Source organism: Magnolia sinica, chromosome 3 (genome assembly GCF_029962835.1).
Source record: "Magnolia sinica isolate HGM2019 chromosome 3, MsV1, whole genome shotgun sequence".
NCBI classification, from domain to species: Eukaryota; Viridiplantae; Streptophyta; class Magnoliopsida; order Magnoliales; family Magnoliaceae; genus Magnolia; species Magnolia sinica.
In genome coordinates this window covers 36,497,312-36,514,577 of record NC_080575.1, presented here as the reverse complement: position 1 = coordinate 36,514,577, position 17,266 = coordinate 36,497,312, and the positions used below count along the sequence as shown (strand labels likewise).

Below are 17,266 nucleotides of genomic sequence, written 5' to 3'. Positions count from 1 at the left end.
CATCCTTCCTATGCTTGAAGCTGTAGGTTGGGTTAACTTATTGCATTGGGGTGGGCCTGCATATCGGTCCATTGCCCAATCCATGTTTACATGTATTGGTGCTTTCTCACAAGATAATTTAACTTTCCAAATATCTACTAGAGAAGGGCCTTTTGACGTTGATCGTCATTTAATTCCAGCCCTTATGGACAGTCCTGTGAATGATGAGGGCATTCTAATTCATAACTTAACTGATAAACCCTCAATGTCTGAAAAACGCATGCTCACTAGAGACTTGTGCAACATGGATGTTCAATGGACTCAAAAAGGGAATGCGCTTTCCGCAAGGTATTTGTTACCCAAATACAGAATTCTCCACAGAATCTTTGTGTCTAATCTGTATCCTCGTTCGGGTAATAAATCTGACTTGACTTCGTTTATGGTTCGTGTTATCCATGCTATTTCCAATGGTACTCAGATTTGTTTGTCATCCTTAATCTGTCATTTCATTCTTCAGTTTCGACTCCATCCTGGTCATAGTGACATTCCTTTTACCTATTTTATGACTGTATTGGCTACACATATGTTAGTTGATATGCCTGTTGATGAGGCACCTATCCATCATCTGATTTTCAACAATACTAATATCGATAAGATGAAGTTGGATCTGCTTCCTAAACAAGGTGGTGGTGGTGGTGGTCATGAAGAAGCTGGTGTTGACATTAATATGGATGACATTTTTGAGGAACTGGATTCTGACTTAGCAAATGATCCAGATTTTGAACCATCTGATGTTGATGCACGTTTGAGTGCATTAGAGGGTAAAGTTGAGAATATAAATGTAAAGTTAGAAAACATGTCTGTTGCTCATGATTTGCAATTCAAGTACATGCGCAAATATCTTAGGCGCTTGAATAAAGGCATGCACCAACTTGATCCCTCTATTCCTGCTCCTTCATCTAGTTCTGGTTCTGAGTAGTTTTTATGAGACTTCTAGTCTGTAATAATGTTATATCTTAGCACTTGATTGACTTTGAGTTTGATACTATCTATGTTTTATGCTGGATTTTATTTTATGTGATGCTGAGTATCTCTATCACTCTTTTGCTATAATCTCTTATCTCATCATGTTTACTCTCATGAATTCCTTTATTTAGTTCTCCTTTGTCATATTGTGACAAAAAGGGGGAGAATGGTTTGTTCTTAATGTGATTGTGAGAGGAGTAGCATTGGTTATGTTACTCAGGGGGAGTGGGGGAGTCAGGGGGAGTATATGTTTATCTTGTTGAATGAAACTGGTTGAATGTTGAAACTGGTTTAATGTTGAATATTGAATATTGAATATTGATTTGCAGATATTAACCAGTTGTTTTACTTTTGTTTATCTTGGTTATGTGTTTTGTCACTAATTTGACAAAGGGGGAGATTGTAAGTGTTATAGTTTATATCCCTGTCTGTTGTCAAATTTGTGGTGCCAAAATCACTGTTATGTTATATATAACTTGCATAAGTGAAGCTCTCTCAAGGATCAACATTCATGAACAAGCTAAGCTCACAAGACAAGACTCAAGCTGAAGAATACAAGGCAGTTGGTAAAGAACTGAAGACCCTTTCAAGATTGAGCTATATCAAGATTTCAAGATTGATCTACATCAAGACTTCAAGGCTCATTCTTCAAGGTCACTTGTTCCTAATGTTTCAATGTCCATACTTCATGATTGAGGTTTGATTGACCATAGGTTGACCTTAGAAGTAGGTCAACTGAAGACCCTTTCAAGATTGAGCTACATCAAGATTTCAAGATTGATCTACATCAAGACTTCAAGGCTCATTCTTCAAGGTCACTTGTTCCTAATGTTTCAATGTCCATACTTCATGATTGAGGTTTGATTGACCATAGGTTGACCTTAGAAGTAGGTCAACTGAATACCCTTTCAAGATTGAGCTACATCAAGATTTCAAGATTGATCTACATCAAGACTTCAAGGCTCATTCTTCAAGGTCACTTGTTCCTAATGTTTGAATGTCCATACTTCATGATTGAGGTTTGATTGACCATAGGTTGACCTTAGAAGTAGGTCATTTCGGATACATAAACCGAATGTTTATTTTACATGAGTTTGGTCTGTTCTTCGACTAGTCTTAGAACTTCTTCGACTAGTCCTAGACTTGCTTCGACCAGTCTAAGAAATTCCTCGATCAGCCGTGAGTTTGTTACAAATTTCGGATGAAATCTGTTAGGCTTCGACTAGTCCTGGAATCTGTTCGACCAGTCATAGGAACAGTGTCGACTGCATCTACGACTAGTCGAAAATCTTCGACTCGAATTCCAGCAAAGCTTTTCAGGACCTACGACCAGTCGAAGGAGACCTACGACCAGTCGTAGGTGAGCTTCGACCAGTCGTAGAACAGTCAAAGCATATCCCACCGAATTTTTCAAATATCTGTTAGTGCTTCGACTAGTCGAAGAGCTCTCTAGACCAGTCGAAGATCCGATCTTCTCACTTATAAATAGTGCACGAATCTCAGAAGAAATTATCGAATTAATTAATCTATTCAAGCCAATCTTCGTCAAACTTCTGAGAGATAATTCTGTGTTCCATCTAAGCTAAGTGTGCTTATTTAATATTCTCTTTCCTTAGCTTTATTTAATTGATTTTGTTTCTGCTATTCCAATCTGATTTGATAAGAGGAATTGTTATTCCCTTTCTTTGGAATCAAAATCAATTAAGGCAAGCCCTATTTGGTTTAATTTAAAATCTATTAGAATTAGAACCATTGTAATCGAGTACTGGACATTGAACTTGGACATTCAATCATCTACTTTGATTTGGTTCTACCGGGCTGCTACAACGAAGGAGATAATCAGGTATTTTACATTTAATTGTAAATTCCTTTTTGTTTTGGTTTCTTTCAAGATTTGCCAGAAAAATCTTGTTATATTGGTTATCTGAGGAGAGCCAGGAAAACTCAGAAGTGGGGTTTTTTAATTGTGTAAGCCCACAGATAAAGACACAATTGTGAAGGTTTTGGGTGAACCTGGGAAAACCTATTTTGTTAGTGAACGCTAATATCCCCTGTGTGAGGATATTAGGAGTAGAGTAGCATTTTGTGTGGCTGTTGTTTAACAGTTGGTGAACACACAGGCGAACCACTATAATCCCTTGTGTTGTGGTTGAATAATTTATTCTTCTGATCTTTAATTATTCTTTTGTGGGATGTATGTATGGTGGTGAATGTTGTAATCATTTAATTCAAGCATTGTGAGAATGTTGTAATAGTTTAGAATTTATTTTCTGCTATTCCTTTATCAGCTTGATATTTAATTTCTTTTAAAAGTTGTTCCAGCAAGGTTGCCCTGCCATTTTTATGGTGTATGGCTGTCCCTAGAACAATACATTTGTGATTCAATTCAGTTTGTATTTATTTTTGTATTCCTCTTCGGTTTGAGATTTGATACAAAGATCTTTCTAGAAATAAGGTTGTCCTACCATAAACTTTGGTTTTTGGTGTAAGGTTGTCCTTAGAACAACATTTGTATCAACCTCTCAAGATCTGAATTTTGAGGTTATTTTACTTTCCTGCATTGTGATTTACTTTGGCTATCATATTCTTTTTAATTCCGCTGTTATAAGTTTTATTTGACATTGTCCTATTCACCCCCCCTCTAGGACATATAGCTTGGCCTTTTCAATGTTATGCTGTCATATACTCATAATCAGCATCAATAATCGGCCTCAACAATTGGAATCGGCCTCGACAATCGGAATCAACCTTGATAATCAGCCTCGGCAATTGGAATCGGCCTCAACAATCAGAATTGGCCTCGACAATCGGAATCGACCTCGACAATCAGAATCGGCCTCGACAATCAGAATCGGCCTCGATAATCGGCTTAAGGGAAGGTCACAATAAGGACATTTAACCATCATTACCCATCAATGTAGACGTTTAACCAACATTGTTCCCAAGGCCCACATAGAGCCAAATATATAGTGGGCCCATGGCCTCACATAAGGGTCTCATACATCAAGTGGGCTGCATCACATGGTCCAAAAATACATCTCAATGGGCCTCATCATATGGGCCATAATCACATCACTTCAGGCCTTGCCCATGGGCCTCAAATACATCACAATGGGCCTCAAATTCAAGCAGGTGGGCCCCATCATATGGGCCTTAAATATAAGGCAAGTGGGCCTTATCACATGGGCCTCAAATATACATCATGATGGGCCACATCAATGAACGACATAGATATATAATACATGCATTAATGGTAGGCCCCACGTGGCACCGTCCAAAGTTGGACAGTGCGAATATAGAATATGTACACCCAGGTGGACCCCATCACATGGGCCTAATATGCTTAACAGGTGGGCCCCGCATACATAGCAAATGGGCCCTTACATCGCGGTGGAGCCCACAGCACGTCCAAACATTGTTTATGTAAATCAGTACCATCCAAACACTATCCAGCATCGTCCAGCACAATCTAGATGGTGTGGATGAAATAAATACATCATGGTGGTGTCCACAGAACTTACTGATGTGATACAACAGCTACATAGCTGGAGTGAGGTAAACCAGTCAATCTGCTCACAGCAGGTGGGTCCCACTGATCTGGACAAATGGACGGAGTGGCTATAGAATAAATACATCAAGGTGGGTTCCATTGATCTGAACAGATGGACGGCTTAGAGAAATACATGCATCACGGTGGACCCTCGAGATGGACGGCATGGAATGAAGCACTGCATCAAGGTGGGGTCCACATCCCCTTATTGGACGGACGGAGTGGATATAAACCACTTACATCAAGGTGGGTCCCACCAAACTTGCTGACGTCAACACATCAGCTGGAAAGTTGGTGTGGGACCCACAGAACTTGCTGACTTCATCTTAGCTATATAGCTGTTGTGAGGTTCCCCAGCCAAACCGTCTAGCAGGTGGGTCTCACATGGGGCCCAACACGTTCATATATACATGCAGTATAAGTGTGTGTGTGTGTGTGTGTGTGTGTGTGTGTGTATTTATAATATAATACTATAAACCATCCAGCAGGTGGGACCCACATGGGGCCCACCATGTACATATATATACAGTGTATATATATATATAGCATATATATATAATATTATATTATTACTTTATCATACTTCTTTTTCTTTTTTTTTGTAAGTTCTAGCGTCCAGATATCCACCATCCAGGATTGGACGGTGTGGATACAATGCAAACATCATGGTGGGTCCCACCACACATGTCACATGTGTGGGGTGGGCCCATGAGCTACAGATGGATGGACGGTTGAGATGTAAAACAAATGAATGGCATGTATAAAACTCATACGTCAAGGTACGCCCTACATCACCTATCCAGTTGGACAGTGTGGAAATAGACAGATTTATCAAGGTGGGTCCCACCTGGCCACACGTGTCACACGTGTGGGGTGGGCCCACCCTCAAATTGGATGAAGGGCGTGGATACACACGTGCCGAAATTTTGAATTAAGCTAGTAATTGTGCACCCCAGCGTCCAGGCCTGTATCAGGGTGGAAATCCACCATTTTCAAACGGGTGGATGGCTAAGATGTAAGGTGCGTACATCAAGGTGGGTCCCACCCCACCCACCCACATGTGTCGTGTGGGGTGGGGCCACATACAAAACAAATGGAAGGTGTGAATATAAAATCCATACATCATGCAAATCCCACAGTCCAAGTGTCAGGACAGTGGATGGCCTGGGTGAAACATATACATTAAGTGAGGCCACGTGGTGTGGCCCACCAACAGCCTTTAAACACAGCTGGTATTTTTGTTTTCTCATCGTCCAGGCCCACTGGACGGCCTGGATAAAATAGATGGATGGCGTTGATAAAATACATATAATATGGTGGGTCCACGTGGTGGCCCACCCGAGCTAGGATCAAGTTGATATTTGTGATTTCCCTTCATCCAGATCAGGCAACGGGCTAGCCCAATGGCATTGATGCTTAGTGCGATGACACTGGTGGCACCCAAAGGAAGGAAGGAAGGAGAGAGAGAGAGAGAGAGAGAGAGAGAGAGAGAGAGAGAGAGAGAGAAATGTGAGAAGGGGAGGGACCCCGCCACTATGGGCCCTCCCTATATTATACATACATCAAGATGGGTCCCACTACATGTGGGCCCTCAAATCATTAAGGATTGAGATGATGAACACCCACCTTTGATCTTCTTAGACTTCTTCTTCCATCAACGCATCCTAGAGCTCCGGGGGATGCATTTCAATGGTGGAGATGATCTTTAGATGATGGGATTGGGTGGTAAGGAGGTGGGCCACACCTAGCTTTTTCCTCTCCCTCGGACGTTGGATTTTCATGGGGTTTGCTTGAAAATGAAGAAATGAGAGTGAGAGAGAGAGGATAGGATGTAAAGAGAGAGAGAGAGTGGGATGGGTAAGTGAGTGATGGGTGATGGGTGTACTTGACATGTAAGAGTGTGTAAGAGAGAGAGTTGACTTTAGAGGAGGAGTGGTTGTACTTGCTTGAGGTGATTGATGGGATATGATGTGATTGATTTGAAAGGTTCTCTTAGGTTTTGCGAAGCTCGGCTTTTTTCTCGAACTGAACACAGGCTCACATCTTCTAACCTGGGTATCGCCTTGGCGTGCGAGACGCAGCATCGGAACCGCGGCGATGGCGCGGTCATAAGGGTATAAGTTTCGAGTCGAGCTGACTCTAATATATGTGACATGACTCAGGATCGTGCGCAAACACCAATAATAGATCACGGGTCACTGGACTTCTACCGGGAGGACCGCGGAAGCCTACAGAACGGTACGGGTTAGGATACGTGTCTCACAAGCTACCTATCCCTATCTCTCTTATCTCTGTTTCCCTCCCTTTCTTCCTCATTCCTAGCTAGAGAAAGAGGTTGGACGTCCCACCATTAGAGAGAAAATCCAGCCCTATTACAGCCCAAGATCTCTCAATCCAACCATCCCAAGCCCATCACAACCATTAAATCCTTTCTCTTGGAGCTCTAGAACCTAAAGGTTGAAGAAGAAGTGAGAGATTTGAGGTGGGTGCCATGTTTAGGAGTAGTTCTTGCATTTTCTTTCTTTGTTTTTTTATTCTCTTGATTAGGGGCATGTAGGACCCACCGATCAACGGTGGAGATCCTACTTGACCCTTTGGGTGTGGCCAAGGGCCCACCCTTGATGCATGCATGGCCATGATGGGGCCATTCTCCATGGACCCCATCATGATTTTTTGTTTAAATCCATACCTTTGATGGGTCATCTAGACCCTGATTTCATGGTGGGGATGACATCCCCACCTCAGATTTTTTTATGTAGGGCCCATGCATGCATGGAGCCCATGATGTAAGGTTTGGATTCGTTTGGAGGGCCTCATAGTGGCGAAGTCCCCTCCCTTTGGCCAATCTTCTCTCTCTCTTCCTCTCTTTCCCTTTCTTTCAATGGTGATGTGTGGCCCACCTGATGATGTATTGTACTTTATCATAGTTGTCCAACAGTGGGACACCCACCATCTAATAAATAGGGCCCATCTTGCTGCCCAGATTAGGCTTGCACGGCTGGACAGACCATGTAGGCCTGGTTGAAGGGAAAAACACAAATATCGGCCTGATCCCTGGGCTGTGTGACGCACCCTGGTGGACCCTACTGTGATGTATGTGTTTTATATCCATGTCGTCTACTTGTGCAGCCCACCGTGATGTTATCCACGCTGCCTATCCTTTTGGATAGGCCTGGATGAAGGAAAATAAATATTAGCTTGTATCTAAGTGGTGGGCCACACGTGTGGACCCACCATTGACGTATGTGTTATATCCCCCCCCCCCCCCCCCCAAGATTGGCTGGATGTGGGAGCCCACCATGATGTAAGTGTTTTTATCCACACCATCCAATCCCTGGATGGTGGGACCCACCCTGCACGTGTTGCATGTGTAGGTGGCGGGGCTTGCCTTGATGTAAGTGTTTTAGCCATGACATCCAGTGCTGGACGTGAGACCCCACCTTGATGCTTGTGTTTCATCTAGACCATCCAAACAGTGGGGCCCTGATGTGATGTATGGGTTTTATCCTCACCATCTAGACCCTGGACGGTGGGACCTAGCGTGATGTATGTGTTGTCCACACTATCCAGTGTGGGACGGTGCTGGACGCACCATGATGTATGTGTTTCATATCGACGACATTCGTCCATTTTGCTGGACATGGGGCCACCTTGATGATGTGTCCATCCAGGCCGTCCATCAGCAGGACGTCCAACACGCCTAGACAGAAGAGAAAACACAAATATCAGCTTTGATTCAGAGCTGGTGGGCCACACATGTGGACCCACCTGATGTATTTGTTCTGTCCACATCGTCCACGCGAGACGGTGGGCCATGGTGTATGTGTTATATATCCACATCGTCCACATGTGGGACGGTGGGACCCACATGATGTATGTGTTTCATACCCATGCCGTTCAAGGGTGCAGGCCCACCAAGATGTATGTTTCATCCATGTCGTCCAGGGCAGTGGCCCACCACAATATATTTTATCCAGGTCGTCCATCAGTGGTTCGTCCAGCAGGCCCACTGTTGTATGTGCAGGGCCCACCTGCTGCATGTGTAGGGCCACCATGAAGTATTTATTCCACCCAGATAGTCTACTTGCTGGACCCCAGCAGGCCTAGGATGTTGGGTGGGCTGGATGTCCAGCAAGGGCCCAAAATTTGCTACATATGGTTGATTGTTTGAAGTTATGAGGCCCAACAAATTAGAGGTGTTTTGGACACTCTCTATGCCTGTGTTTTTACGAGATTGTGGGCCCTGTTTATGCCTTGTATGGCCCACTAGCCATCTGATTGTACGAGGACCTTGCTGTTCAGATTTTTGGACATCCACGCAGGCCCAGATGGGTTGGACGTCTAACCTTAGTGCTTTCCCATACACTAGTGTTAACCATCCATTATGTTGGGCCTTGTGGGCTGATTGTAAGCCCAATATGATATATCTGATTGAATCCTTGCTGCCCATTCAATTTGCCCAGTTTTGGGCCGACTTATAAAGCCCACATTGGTGGATGTTAGATATACCTTATCTATTTATTTTGGGGCATATGGGCTGCTGCCCATGAGGCCCACCATAATGCATGTATGGGATGTTCTCTTTGGCCATGACGTTTTTGGGCCATGGGCTGCCCCCTTATATAACCCATCTTGATGTGTGTAGGCCTTCGGCCGTTTCTTAAGGCCCACCATGATGTGTGATGAGTTGTGAATGCTACCCATTTATTTTCCAAGTAGTATTCGGGCCATGAGCCCCGTTATAAGCTAGATTTCTTGATGGGCCACTCTCAATGGGAAAATGGTGGTTAAATGTCCACATTGTGAACCTCCCTAAGGCCCTTTATTAGGCTCATTTTCATCTATTAGGCCCCCATAGTATTACCTATCTAGCGTTAGTGGGCTAACCTAAACCATTGGGCCCCCATTATGGATTGTGCTACTACCATGCCTTGTAGACTTGTCTAAAGCCCTTAAGCCCACCTTATGCTTATTGGGCCCCTTAGGAAGCCCGATTTACTTCATAATGGGACGGGTAAGAAAGCCCATTCCCTATTCTTAGGCCCATTCTTAATATGGGTAGGCCATCTAAGCCCATCTTTGATGTGAGGAGAGTACATCATCAACGTATGACATGTTTTGTATAACTTCATGATTCATGCCCATGCGCATCATATGTATGCTCGGTTAAGGAGTGATTGATCATAGAATATGCCATTGGACAGACTGTTTATGGGACTCCCTGAGTGATGGAGTTACCCCACATGAGCGCACGGTACGCGCAGGATTGATGCATGACTAGATAGTGTGATTCATGTACCTTACATTGTATGATATGATTACTGTATGCCCTAACGACATCAAGGTTGTGGCCTCTACAAGCATACCGTAGATGGCAGGATTGGATACCAAAAATGCTTGGTTCTAGCACTGGAGCGCTATGGATGTCCCTCGGTGAAAGTCCCTAAACCCTTATGGTACTAGGAGGATACTTCAATATCAAGACTGAGTGGATGTATGAGTGTACGAGTGCTGAATACCATTAGGCCACGTCTCCCACTATGTCGTGGCCAGTTGGAAGGGGGTGTGGCCTTATCCGCCCGAGGGTGGGGGGCAAAGTTAGGTTGAGTCTGACCAGCTCTCAAATGGGTCCGCTACCGACGTGCTGGGTAGATGTTAGCAGAGTAGTGGCCTGGTGGGTAGTGAGGTCTCTTGCACTTGCATGGTTGTGCGTCCAGATGGGGCCGACAATCTGGTGTATAGTGTACTAGACCTCATTGATATTTCAGAGATGAGCTGTATTTTTATGTGATTCAGATGAGGATTAGTATGCTTGAGTTGCATCTCACATATGACATTAGCCATGTAGGCCCTGCATCGTATAGCCTTGGTACAGCTGATAGCATTCATTGACTTACCAGCATGATTCCACATTACTTTGATATTGCATTCTTGACACTTACCTTGTGCACACGCTTACACCACCCTCTAAGCTTTCTACAAGCTTATGCACGATCGTTGCATGCAGGTGACGCTAAGACGCCGGAACAGCACTGAGCTTGGAGCGTACAGCTGACTTTTGGAGCTTTTGATATTGACATTGTATTTCCCTTATGCATTGTGCTCAAAGTTTTTTTTATTATAGTGGATATGTGGTGATAGTGGATATGTGGTGATGTTTCTTGTTGTTGTTGTGGGTTAAGATTATGGTTATGCTTTTTATGAGACAAATTTATGTTGAAAATTCTCCTTTTAGGATCCCAGGATCGGAACCTGGTATATGGGTGCCAGGAGTCGAGAATGGGGTACTACGGAGGTTGTCCGCCTTGGATTTGGTGATCGAAAATTTTGTGAGCCCGATTTTCGAATCTGGGGTGTGACAAGACCAGCCATAGACAGTGAAAATGTTGTCAGTAACAGCGTAAAAATAAGGCATGCGTAAAGACTTCGTTTAAGTTTCTTGTTATAGTGCGCAAGAAATTTTGTAGAGAACCTAGAAGCCCTCATGCCTATAAAACGACCGTCGTCTGACTGTGGGAAAAGAGATAGAAAAAGAAGGAAAGAAAGAAGAAAGAAGGAGGGAGGGAGGGAGGGAGGGAGAGAGAGAGTGAGAGAGAGAGAGAGAGAGAGAGAGAGAGAGAGCAATGCCTAGCCCTGCTGGACGTATCAGCAAGAAAAGGAGAAGGAAGAAAGGAAGAAAGAAGGAAAGAAAGAGAAAGTGAAAGTGAAAGAGAAGAAAAGAAGAGATAAGAAAAAGAAAGAAAGAGAGGAAGAGAGTTGAGTGTCGAGTCGACTGGCTGAGTCCTGGACTGAGTCAAGGCCAAGTTCGAGTCAACTTTAAGTTCTATCAGGTTGGAATTATAAGAGAGTGTATCAACACCTAGCATCGGCTGGGAAATGATCTAACTTCAAGAGGTGAGGGTTTTTATCCTTTAAACTTATAGTAATTTAAGTTGATATGCGTTGTCTTACCTATTATATTCTATGTTTTTATGATGCTATGATTCCTTCTTGCAATTATTTAATTTATCATCAACAATTATCTACCCTTTGGGAATTATGATATGATGTTAATTATAAGTGATCCTAATGAATTTATATGGAGTGATGGATACATGCATTGCCCTTTCCTTTATCAATTTGTTGAGTTAGCCCTTACTATTCTTCTCTTTATTGAGTTGGTCATTACCACTCCCCATGTTATTGAGCTGGCCATTGTCACTCCCCTTGTTATTGAGTTGGCCATTGCCACTCTTATATTTGTTAAGTTATCAATTGCTACTCTTATTTTAGTGAGTTAACCATTGTCAATCTCTTCTTTGTGAGTTGGCCATTGCCACTATTCTATTTATTGTATTAGCCATTACTACTCTCCTTTTATTAAGTTGACCATTGTCACTCTCCTCTTTATGAGTTAGTCATTGCTACTCTCTTCTTTACTTTACTGGCCTTGTGATATTTATTTTTAAGGCTTGGGCATATGTCTTGATATTTCAGAATTCCCATGATTCAACTTTTATTCTCTATAAGTGCAAGTGATGTATTAAGAGGTATCACAACTAGTGATTTAAATATTTTATCATGGACGTAATGCGCTTTGGGTAGAGACCCTCTTGGTCGTCACGTAATTTCATGAGTTTTTAGGTAGTGGTGCACAAATCAATATAAATAATTCACAATGTGTATTACATCACTTTCGGGATTGGATGTCGCAAAGAGTTGCTCCATGAACAAATCATGTCACGTAATTCATTCGACCCATGTGTTGTGCGCCTCAAGGTGTTCATGTAAATCCACGGTAGCATGGTCATGTTAGCGAATATCCGTAGTTATGGGATGCGGATCGAATCGGGTTTTTCTATGGATTGTATTCCATATTATGTGATCACTACGTATGATGAGCCGCACACACTTTACCAGGCATGCATCTCATGTAGGTTGTTTGTGCATGCTAATACTCCTTGTAATAGTGGAATACGAGACGTATCAGAACCTTTACATTACTTTTATGAATTTCTTAAATTATTGTTAATCTTAAAGGGTGACCATCATTATAAGTAGGGCATTGACCCTCTCCAACCATATAGATGATGCAGGTGATGTACAGATTGAAGACTTAGAGGAATCTCCCTATGGAAGACTATACTGAAAGAATAAGAAGGTAATTTCAAATTTTAGTTTTATACTTCTGCTACAAACTCGATAATGTAATAAGCTCCCATTGAGAGAGTATTTGATTATTTACTGAATTCTTTTACTCTGATGAAATAATCAATACAATCGATTTTATTCTCGTGAATATTACATTCATGAATGTATCTGGATGTGATCTAAATGAAGAAAATAACGTGCAAATTTTAAAGTATCCAATTTATACATCGTTAACACCCCGTTTTCTCGGGCACGAGTAGAAACTCTAGTTGTGAAAATTCGGAATGTTACAATCTTGGTCTCCTTCTTCAGGGATAAATTTTTTTACCTCCCACTCTAGTCACTTGAACTTGGCGGATAGCGGAGCGTTCCTTATGTCCTGGATTAGAGCTGGATAAATATTATGTTGTGGAAGAGCTAACTGCAGTATTGGCGGTACTAATGTCAGATTTCTAACAAAACTAATATTAATAATTGGTTAAGGCACATTTTGTTGTGGCACGGTAAGTGTTCTTTCAGAAAATATCATAATTCAAGCTTCCGCCTTAGCTGGTCATCCATCTGTTGAAAGTCTCAACCTGAATTCGTGACTACTTGGCATGAGCTCATAACTGCTCTTCCATATGCCGATTCGTCATTTGCATATCACGTAGCTCAACCGTCATTATTTCAAAAAGATTTGTTGGTCATCTCGTACTCTCATTACTTTTAAACTTGCTCATGTTATCGGTCCCACCGGGCATGCCAAAAAGATATTGTAATTAACTAGTAGAAAGTAAAAAGATTATACTAAAGAATATAAATAACAGATAATGAATAGGATAATTGAAAGATAAATTTGGTTTGATTGGGTTGGTATGAGATGATCTTTTTATGCCGAAATACTTTGCTATTTATTGCCTTAACCTAGTCATTCGGATATTTCTCACGTTCTTACGATTTCTATAACTATTTCAACACTACATGACCTTCTCGAGACTTTCTTGCCACATATCTAACGTAACCACTCCAAACTTCTCTCTTGATTCAACTATATTCTACTCAGGTTACTCCAAACTTCTCTCTTGATTCAACTATATTCTACTTAGTGGATAAGTCAACCTTTTGAATTCTTTTCAATTGCTTCTTGTTTCATTATGTTAGCTGTGATTACATTAAAAAATAAAAAAATAAAAAAACAATTCAAGCATACTTTCAATATTCTTTACAGTCATACACGCGTACATTAGAATTGGTTTCCCATCATCGTCAGAAACAGTATACAATACTACATTGTTTTTTGCTCTCGTCTTCATCCACTTGTCTCTGTTCATCTACCCTTTTTATTAAAATTTCGAAAGGCGAGTAGCACTCGCGGGAGTGAGATGGCGAATAGATTGGGTCAACGGCACACGTGCCACACATGTCAGAGATGTTAGCTGTCCATGAACATTACTGTCAGGGCAGACCACTCCTACAAAGGCCCCAAGGATCGTTAAATTAAGAAGTTAGTCAAATTTACTTAAACATCCATTTAGGTAATACCTGTGTGCGCCACCTGATGGAAGGACCGCCGTGATTCTCATGACGGACCAACTACGGTGATCGCACCCAATTCACACGTATCCCTGGTGGGCTCACGACGAGGCCTGACTCCATGAGATTTAACGAAAGAGTTCAGTTTCCCCCTGTCGTGATCAGCAATCTAGTCTGCCACCGCTCAGTGTGGCCCACATGCTGAGTGATCTAGGTATTGGACCATTCATACCGTGGACCACACAATTTTGATGTATGTGTTTTGAAATATGATGATGCTGAGTGATCTAGGTATTGGACCATTCATACCGTGGACCACACAATTTTGATGTATGTGTTTTGAAATATGATGATGCTGAGTTACCATTTTGCATTACGAAAATTACATCTGCAGAATAATCTAAATAGTTCAAACATTGGTCATGAAAATCAATGGTTTAAAAAACGTAGATGAGCCACTTGTTTATGATCTATGCTTGTGACCCACCTAGGCTTGGAATTATATTACCTTTTACCAATGTTTATATTTAAAGATAATGTATGTATACGAATTTGAAATATTTAAGTCACATAATCGAATGCAAATTACTGCCCATGAATTTAGAAACTCTGATGCATTCCTATTTGTGATCCGTGTGCATTAGAACACCGGCTGCTTATAATTACTTTAGAAGTTACATTCCTAATTTGGATTTGAATACATTTTCTAATACAAGCTCTCGAATAAGCCCTAAGAATTTAAATGAACGGATGATCATCGACGGGTGACTTTAAAACCGTGGAAAGAAAATTTTAAATAGCTGACATTTAGCTCCAAAAATCAAAGATTCGGTTTATCAATGAAGCATGATTACTGGCCATACGGTTCAAATATTTGGGCCATACGAGCACGCGGGCCCCAGTTGCTGGCGACACAGCCGACAATCGCAAGTCGCAACGGAAGCAAAACCAAGTACAGCTCCCCCCTTAACCTTTTGTTCATTAAATACCCGTTCGTCTCTCCCACGCTCTCCCTCCCTCTCTGTCACTCCCCCAATATGCCAGCCTCCCCCTGGTTCTCTTCCTGCTCTACCGCGGCCTGCACGTCCTTCGTGACGGACGCAACCATCGCAATGCCCACAAAGCGCGACTCTCCCCAAAACAATATCCTCTCCGACTCGAGCAGCAGCTCCGAAATCCCAACCTCCACTGACTACAGCAGCATCAGCAGCCTTCGGTCCAACCTCTCCCTCCAAACTCTTCCATCCATACCCTCCCTCCAAAAATCCTCGCCTGAGGACTCCTCGTCCTCATCTCTATCATACACCTGCCTATCTTCCTTCAAAACCCACCCCTGCTACGTCAGCTCCCTCGCCCTCTCCCCCACCGCCAATCTCCTCTACTCCACCTCCGCCAACGAGATCCGCGTCTGGGACCTCTCCACCTTCTCCCAGATCGAAGCCTTTAATGGCAACGGCTCCGGCTCCGTCAAGTCCGTCATCTTCTCTAACGGAAAGATCTTCACCGCTCATCAGGACTCCAAGATCCGTGTCTGGCAGATAACAGAGCCCAAACGGCAGCACCGTCTCGTGACGTCACTCCCCACGGCTAACGACGTCCTCCGCCGCTTCATCTTTCCCAAGAACTACGTCCGCATCAGACGGCACAGGAAACGCCTCTGGGTCCAGCACGCTGACGCCGTTTCCTCCCTCGCCGTTAGTAACGGCCTCCTGTATTCCGTCTCATGGGACAAGAGCCTGAAGATCTGGCGGGAATCCGACCTCCGCTGCCTCGAATCTGTCACCGCCCATGAAGACGCTGTCAACGCCGTCGCCGTCTCCGTTGACGGAACCGTCTACACGGCGTCAGCGGACAGCCGGATCAGAGTATGGGGGAAGGCGTTTGGTGAGACAAAGCATTCGCTGATAGCGGCGCTGGAAAAACACAAGTCTTCGGTAAATGCCCTCGCCTTGAGCGCGGACGGATCGGTGCTGTACTCGGGCGCTTGTGACCGTTCGATACTCGTGTGGGAGAAGGAGGACAGCGCGCACCATATGGTGGTGACGGGTGCGCTGAGGGGGCACAGCAAAGCGATCTTGTGCTTGATCAACGTTGAGGATTTACTGTTCAGTGGGTCAGCTGATCGGACGGTTAGGATTTGGAGGCGGGGGAGAGGGAATGCGTACGGGTGCTTGGCGATTGTTCAAGGGCATGAGAGGGGAGTGAAGTCGTTGGTTGGGGTTTGGGATGGGAAGGCTGGAGCGTTTAAGATCTGCAGCGGGAGCTTGGACGGTGAGATCAAGGTGTGGCAGGTGTCGGGTCCAGATATCGGGCGGTCGAATTCGTCTCCTGATCTTCTCGGCTGGAAAGTATGACAATAGGAATTTACGATGTGAAATTGAGATGGTTTGGGATTTTTTATTAATTAATTTTTTCTTCTTCTTCTTTTTTTCTCTCCTGAATTTTCGTTGGTATATTTCCGGAAATTCGCCAAGGTAACGATATCAATACGAAAAATATCGCCGAGATGTTAAAATATCGCGACATACTTACCTAAAAATCATGCGATGAGATCGCGAGAATTTCAATTGGAGCATATTTTATTTCACGAGTTTATCGCGTAATTATAGCGATTTTAACTCAATTCTAAATATTTAGATGTTCAAATAATACGCTTTGACGTACCTATTTGAATTTTGAAATGTTATTATTTTATAATAAATAGTTTTAGAACATAAAATCTGAAAATATCCCGAGAAATTTGTCAAGTCTAGAAATTGCCGATAATTTGTTATCTCAGTAATAGGATGAAAATGCCGAATTGATTGATTAAGCAGCCCGTGGCGCTTTTTCTTATTTCTTATTTCTTATTTCTTTTCTTTTTTATTATCACACACAGCCCATGGCGCTTGAGCACGTGCATGAAGCTGAACTAATCAACGACCGAGATCGGGAAAAAGGTCCGTAGGCAAATACGTGACACTTGTCAGGGGGAACGATGGACACTTATTGAGAGTCGCGCACCATCCTAACGTAGGAGAACCGTGGGTGCAGTCAGGACAGTAGTGAATTTTTTTAAGGATGCAT

General features: G+C 43.0%; 1 protein-coding gene across 1 annotated transcript; it reads left to right on the top strand.

Moving 5' to 3' along the window:
* The first annotated feature begins 15,033 nt into the window (after positions 1–15,033).
* LOC131239815 (protein JINGUBANG-like) lies at positions 15,034–16,632 on the top strand. Its single transcript, XM_058237691.1, has one exon. The coding sequence runs from the start codon at positions 15,040–15,042 to the stop codon at positions 16,552–16,554; it is 1,515 nt and encodes a 504-aa protein (XP_058093674.1). The 5' UTR covers positions 15,034–15,039; the 3' UTR covers positions 16,555–16,632.
* The last annotated feature ends 634 nt before the right edge of the window (positions 16,633–17,266 follow it).